The sequence below is a fragment of the Otolemur garnettii genome, unplaced genomic scaffold (assembly GCF_000181295.1).
Source record: "Otolemur garnettii isolate 467f Iridium unplaced genomic scaffold, OtoGar3 scaffold00212, whole genome shotgun sequence".
In the NCBI taxonomy this organism is placed as follows: domain Eukaryota; kingdom Metazoa; phylum Chordata; class Mammalia; order Primates; family Galagidae; genus Otolemur; species Otolemur garnettii.
This window is the reverse complement of record NW_003852607.1, coordinates 480,839-488,062: the sequence shown is the minus strand read 5'-3', so window position 1 is coordinate 488,062 and position 7,224 is coordinate 480,839. Positions and strand designations below refer to the sequence as shown.

General features: G+C 47.7%; 1 protein-coding gene across 1 annotated transcript; it reads left to right on the top strand.

Annotated features, from left to right (window-relative positions):
• Positions 1 to 1,142: 1,142 nt before the first annotated feature.
• RPS9 (ribosomal protein S9) lies at positions 1,143 to 7,202 on the top strand. The gene is made up of 5 exons (XM_012812629.2): positions 1,143 to 1,192; positions 1,457 to 1,579; positions 1,772 to 1,894; positions 5,760 to 5,946; positions 6,945 to 7,202. Exons 2-5 carry the CDS (start codon positions 1,483 to 1,485, stop codon positions 7,120 to 7,122), a joined length of 585 nt encoding a protein of 194 aa, XP_012668083.1. The 5' UTR covers positions 1,143 to 1,192; positions 1,457 to 1,482; the 3' UTR covers positions 7,123 to 7,202.
• Positions 7,203 to 7,224: the final 22 nt, after the last annotated feature.

Genomic DNA, 7,224 nt, shown 5'->3' with positions numbered 1-7,224 from the left:
ACAAGCTTTGGAGATAAACACAAAAAGTAAAGATCTTTATGTTCCCATATCTCACCCCTAAAGTGGACTACAGGTGTAAATAGGCAATCACAGAAAATCAAATACAAAACTAGCCAATAAACCAGGAGAGATCCTTATCTTCCACAAGTACGTTAAAGCAAATGTATAGCCAGCCTTAGTGGCAGGCACCTGTAGTCCCAGCTACTCAGGAGGCTGAAGCAGGAGTTTTGAGATTGCAGTGATCTGTGATGACACCATTGTACTCCATCCCGGATGACAGAGTTAGACCTTGTCTCAAAAAAAAAAATGTAAACAGTATCAATTTTTGCCAGATTGTTAAAGATAAAAAAGAATGGAAATATCTAATATTGGGAAGAGGGAACGTGGAGAAAGGGAAACAGGTACTCATGTAAATTAGGAGTGAGGTGTGTGCACGCACTTAGGGTTGTTAAAAATGTCCAGGCGAGCTAAAAATACTCATTTCTTTCACTTTGCATTTCTATTTCTATTTCTATTTATAGACATTTGTTTTACAAAGATACTCCCAACATTGTCACTTGTGCAAGAATACATAATGCTGTATAATTTAGACTAGAGAACAATTAGAAGTGGCTAGAATATCCATGGTAGGTGGTGTGGTTAAATAGATTACAGTCTATCTGTAGCCAGTATTCAAAGAGGCAGGGGGGCTTTTGGTTCTAGTTTAAGTTGACTTATTCTGAATGTGACGATTTTATTATCCATGGCATTAACGGAATATCCGGCTTGGAAATAATTTTTGAGAGTTCCTCTAACGCCAATGCTCAAGGAGAAAGCTAAGGTCTACAAGAAGGGAGGTAAGTATTCCAGTGTTATATCGCGAATCAGAAACAGGAGTGGAACTCTGAGTTCTCCAACTCTAGACTAGTTTGCATGACTTGTTAAAGACCAGTGTTTAGACAAGGAAGATCCCCCAACTTCTCAGGTCCTTCGCGTTCCGACTCCCACTCGGGGGTACAAACCCAATCATTCCAGCTTAACATGTCACTCTAGCCCAGACTTCCATCTCAACTGCTTTTTCCGACAGCCGACGCCTTTTCTGATTGGTGCAGAAGTGCGCCGTGCGCGGTGACGTCACGCAGCGTCTGCGTTACTATAAGAGTGCAGCCGAGGAGCATGAGTTTCTTTTTCTGCTGCTCGGATCTAGTGTTTGGTGAGGTTCAGGGGCGTGTTTTCTTCTGCGGGTTTGGTTTGTATGGTCGGGCGGGCATTCCAAGCTTTCCGCCAAAGAAGTTAGGGGCAAGAGGAGGGGGTTTAGACGGGAGTGCAACACGGTTGGAGGGAAGGATACTAGTTGTTTAAAAAAAAAACTTTAAGCGCAGCTCTCGCGAGATCGCCACACGTATTTTTTTAGTGGGCATTGAGACTGCGCAGGCGTTTCCCTAGGTGTCTTTGCTCAGTTTTACATCTCGCGCAGGCGCAGACGGATAAGCAGCGCCAAACATGCCGGTGGCCCGGAGCTGGGTTTGTCGCAAAACCTACGTGACCCCGCGCAGACCCTTTGAAAAATCCCGCCTCGACCAAGAACTGAAGCTGATCGGTGAGTGACCAAGGCAGGGTTTGGCTTCCGAGGTTAGGGGAAGGCTGGCACGTGGATAGGGGTGCCCACGTGTTTTAGTCTCCCCAAGTTCAGTATTCGTGGTGCAGATTTTACCTGTCCCGAAGCTGCCGATCTAGTTTCTTATTGTAGTCCGTGGGACTGAACCTATCAACTCCTTCCTCATCTGTTCAGGCGAATATGGGCTCCGGAACAAACGTGAGGTCTGGAGGGTCAAGTTTACCTTGGCCAAAATCCGCAAGGCCGCCCGGGAGCTGCTGACGCTGGACGAGAAGGACCCGCGGCGTCTGTTTGAAGGTGTGTGTTGAATCCCGTTGGAGGGAACGGGGTGCGGAGTTTGCGAGGTTCGTTCTTCCTCGCAGGTCAGAATCCTAACATTGAACAAATGGAGCCAGCCTTTTTTTTTTTTTTTTTTTTTTTAAAGAGAGAATCTCGCTTTATCGGCCTCGGTAGAGTGCTGTGGCGTCAGAGCTTACAGCAACCCCCAGCTCTTGGTCTTAGGCGATTCTCTTGCCTCAGCCTCCCGAGTAGCTGGGACTACAGGCGCCTGCCACAGCGCCCGGCTATTTTTTTGTTGTAGTTTGGCCGGGGCGGGTTCGAACCGGGGCCCGCGCTCACTGAGCCACAGGGGCCGCCCCGGAGCCACTCTTCTAACTGGGGTATTTTAATGGGAATTGTAGAGTAGGAAAAGTGGATCTGTATCAGAATCCTTGCGCTCTTAGATGTGAGACTTTTTACTTTCTATTTGGTAATGACGGGTCGAACACACTTTGGTACTTGTCTATGGGTGTATGTGCTGTGGCAGAATAGTTCTCACTCGTATGTATTTGCCACTGGCCCAGTCGAGCGCTTGTGACGGTTCTCAGTGGTAGGATGTGCCGTTGTTGAAGACGTAAAGTTCAGTGAAATACTGTGGAGGGACAGACAAAAAAGTAGAGTTTCTGAAATAAGGAATGGCTATCCTAGGGAGGGGGCTTGGGCTTTTGTATGCTAGCTCACTCTAATAAGCTGATGAAGGGCATTTTGTGATATTTAGCAAAGGCCTAACTGGGAGAGATGTGTGTTTGTGTCAGGAAGGAGTGTCTTAGAAGGGAATACAGATAATTTAGGGATTTAGCCTTTTGTTTTTGTAATTATGGTAAAACATGTAAGAGAAAACTTACCATCTTAAATGTATTTTTTATTTCAGTAGATTTAGGGGTTATGTGTAATTTTTTTCTTATGTGGATGTATTGTATAGTGGTGAAGTCTGGTGTTTTTAGTGTAGCCATCACCTGAATAGTGTATGGTGTAGCCAAAAAGTAATGTCCCCCCCCTTTTTTTGTGGTTTTTGGCTGGGGCTGGGTTTGAACCTGCCAACTCCAGCATATGGGGCCGGTGCCCTACTCCTTTGAGCCACAGGTGCCGCCTGCCCCCCCTTTTTTGAGACAGAGCCTCACTCTGTCACCATTAGTAATCATAGCTCACAGCAGCTGCAAACTACTGAGTTAACGTAATCCTCTTGCCACAGCCTCCTGAGTAGGTGGGACTACAGGCACCCACCACCAATACTTAGCTAGTTCTTAGTAGATACAGTGTCTCACTATTTTGAGAGTCAAGCTGGTCTCCTATCTTTTGAGCGCAAGGGATCCTCCCACTGTGACCTCCCAGAATGCTGGGATTTCAGGTGTGAGCCAAAGTTGGTTTTTTCTTTTTTTTTTTTAAACTTTGAGACAGAGTCTTACTTTGTTGCCCTCGGTTAGAGGGCCATGGCCTAATAGCTCACAGCAACCTTAAACTCTTGGGCTCAAGAGATCCTCTTGCCTCAGCCTCTTGAGTAGCTAGGATTACAGGCACCCACCACAATGCCCGGCTATTTTTTAGAGACTCTGGTCTCAATCTTGCTCAGGTCAGTCTTGAACCTATGAGCTCAGGCAGTCCACCTGCCTCAGCCTCCCAGAGCACTAGGATTAAAGGCATGAACCACTGCATCAGGCCTATGTCCTTAGTTTTAGGGGATACGGTTATGTGAGAAAATGAGCTACTACAGATGTCTGAGAGTCATTTGAGGTTTTCCACAACAGGTATGAAAGTTGGCGGGAGTGGGAAGGCAGTTTTTTGGGCGTTATATGTTCTAGTCAGATGGGAAGGAGGGGCTTGAAAGGTGCCTCAGCACTAAGACCGTTGCTGTATTTTGTTTTTTTTCTTTTCTTTTCTTTTTTTTTTTTGGAGACAGAATCTCTTAGTTGCCTTTGGCAGAGGGGTGTGACATCACAACTCAGAGCAACTTCAAACTTTTGAGCTCAGTCGATTCTCTTGCCTTAGCCTCTTGAGTAGCTGGGACCGTCAGCACCCACTACAGCACCTGGCTATTTTTAGAGACAGGATCTCACTCTTGCTTAGGCTGGTCTTGAACTCTGAGCTCAAGCAATCCACCTACCTCGGCTTCCCAAAGTGCTAGGATTACAGGCACTGGGACATCTAGCACATCTGGCAGGACTGTTGCTATATTAACATCTGAATATTATCTGATGTTCAGCATTAAAAAAGCAAAAAGCTATGTTGTGATTTAGGATGCTGGGAAAGGTAGACAGCATATATCTCCATTTTGAGTCTTAGGAAGACTTAGGAGATTCACAAAGTCAGCTAGTTCTCCTTCAAATTTTCCTTGGAGGGTAATAGTGTTGGCAATACTGGAACTGCCCAGTAAACATGGGTGTGTTGGTCATGAACATTGCTTGAGTTAGTGTTAAAGTAAGAGACATTTTAAAAAGTGTGAAAATCCTATTTTTTTTTTTTTTTGAGACAGTCTAACTGTCGCCCTTGGTAGAATGCTGTGGTATCATTCAAACTCTTGCTGTGGCAACCTCAAACTCTTGGGCTTAGGCAATTTTCTTGCCTCAGCCTCCCAAGTAGCTGGGACTACAGGCACCTGCCACGGTGCCCAGCTATTTTTTTTGTTGTGGTGGTTGTCACTGTTTTAACAGGCCCAGGCTGGGTTCAAACCCGCCAACCCCGGTGTATGTGGCTGGCACCTTAACCACTGACCTACGGGCACCAAGCCTGAAAACTTTTTTTTTTTTTTTTTGAGACAGAGCCTCAAGCTGTCCCCCTGGGTAGAGTGCTGTGGCATAGCTCACACACGGCAACCTCCAACTCCTGGGCTCAAGCGAGTCTCCTGCCTCTGCCTCCCAAGTTGCTGGGACCACAGGCGCCTGCCACAACACCTGGCTATTTTTTTTTTTCAGTTGCAGCCATCATTGTTGTTTGACGGGCCCGGGCTGGATTCGAACCCGCCACCTTAGGTGTATGTGGCTGGTGCCTTAGCCACTTGAGCCATAGGTGCTGAGCCTGAAAACTCTTTTTAAGGAAAATATATTTATGCTTTCACTCCAGTATCCTGGGGCAAACTTGCTGTAGGCCTGTGCAATGATAAGGCCCCAGTGATGACAGAGTGAGCCTAGGGAAGGGGATCTGCCCTAGAATCCCAGGGGCAGTCCAGAGCAGTGGTCAGGCACTATGGGTAAGGAGCAGGGTGTCCTGAGCCTGGTTTTGGAAGAAAGGTGGTAGTTGACATGTGTTGGATACCGCTGTGTATCATTAGATTATATACGCAGCGTATTTTTTTTAGTGGAAAATCTTATAAATAGAACAGGAAAATTAATGGACATGTACTCAGCTGGAACATGCCCAGTTTTAGATGTTTCTCAACTCTATAAAGTGAGCATGATCATAGCTCACTGATCTTATTCCCCATTAGATGACAGACATGATTTAACCCCAACTTTGGTTACTCAGAGGGCTTCTTAAAATGCTGGCTTTAGCCACTGTGCTTTGTCAATGGCAGTAGAAACTCAGTAGCAGCACTTGGTCTTTTGTAAACTGAGCCCTTGGAAGGGGATCATCTCATTTACTCTTGGTGAGAATGTGGAGTGAGGGGTGTTGTACTCCCTTATGGGGGCTGTGTTTGCCTGCCTGCCTGTTAGCTGTAGTAACCTACCTCAGGGTGGTTTCAAGGATTGTGCGAGTCACAGTGATTAGCACTTTGAGCCCTGTACCAGAGATGGCCCTTATTTCCTACCTAAGTCCCATCACCACAACATGGAACTACTGAGGTAGGGCAGGATTTGAACCCAAGAATCTAAAGTCAGACCTGAATCAGCACTTTTTCCCACTCTTGTAGGTAATGCCTTGCTGCGGCGACTTGTCCGCATTGGGGTGCTGGACGAGGGCAAGATGAAGCTGGATTACATCCTGGGCCTGAAGATAGAGGACTTCTTGGAGAGGCGCCTGCAGACCCAGGTCTTCAAGCTGGGCCTGGCCAAGTCCATACACCATGCCCGCGTGCTCATCCGCCAGCGCCATATCAGGTACCCCACCACTGATGGCACCTGAGTTTTCCCCCACCCTATCCCCTTGGATGGTCACTCACTGAACCTGCTGTCACTGTTTCCTGTGCAGCCCTCAGAGGTGACAGGTGTGAGCTCACCTTGAGGGTACAGATTTCATCCCTGCTAAAAGCGCATGTGAGAGCTGGGGGCATCATCTCCCATAGTCCAGCGCAAGGGTCACTGCGGCTTGAGCCGTACACCTTGTGAAGGCTTCTGCCAGGCATGTGGGCAGTGAGACAGGTAACAGCTCTGGGCCTCCCCAGTGGACGGCAAGGAGTAGGCCTGCCTGGACTGAATGGGTGGGTTCAGTTGTCTGCTAGGCTTTCTTGGGAAGTTCATCCAGGCCATTTTGTTGGCATTAACTTGGCATATTCACTACTGCCCTAGTTTGATGCTCGTGTGCCAAGGACTGCAGGAGGAGTCGGCGTGGGTGGCAGCAGGTGCAGGGAAAAGGCTAGTCTGGGCAAATGGGTCTTTATCAGGCATCTCAGTTTGCCTCTTCTGTAAAGTGGGCACCATTTGGGGATGTTTGCATCAGAAATTCTGCCTCAGTCCTTGACTAACCCTGTAAACCACCTGCTCAAATTTCAGTCGAAAATGATCTCAGACTGAGCCTCAGGTCACTACTTCACAGGTGTGAAGCTGCTCATGGTCATAGATGATGCACAGGGATCTGAGTATCAGGTAGTAGGGTCATGCACTGCCACTCCACTTGCTTTGTGGTCTTGTGCCAGGTGCTTTGGATTTCTCTTCCTTTTGTAAATAAGGATGAGACACTCAGCAAAAACAGGTGGGGATTAGGTGATGCCTCAAGTCCCACAGGACCAGAAGTGCCCTTGTGGCTGTGCTTCTAGTGTCGTGCAGCTATATATAGCACTGGTCCTGTCAGTTGCAAAGGACGGGCAGGCCAAGAGAAGTGTGGTATTGTGGGTTGGGCCTTTATGCCTTTTGCCCTCATCTGCTCTTCCCTCCTGCAGGGTCCGCAAGCAGGTGGTGAATATCCCATCCTTCATTGTCCGCCTGGATTCCCAGAAGCACATTGACTTCTCCCTCCGCTCTCCTTACGGGGGAGGCCGTCCTGGCCGTGTGAAGAGGAAGAACGCCAAGAAGGGCCAGGGTGGGGCTGGAGCCGGAGATGACGAGGAGGAGGATTAAGCCCACCCATCACCTCCTGGGTTGGAGGATTGTCTAGTTTTCCAGTCAGATTATAAAACAAAGTTGACACTTTGGAGTTATATTGTTGTGTCTCTTCCCCTC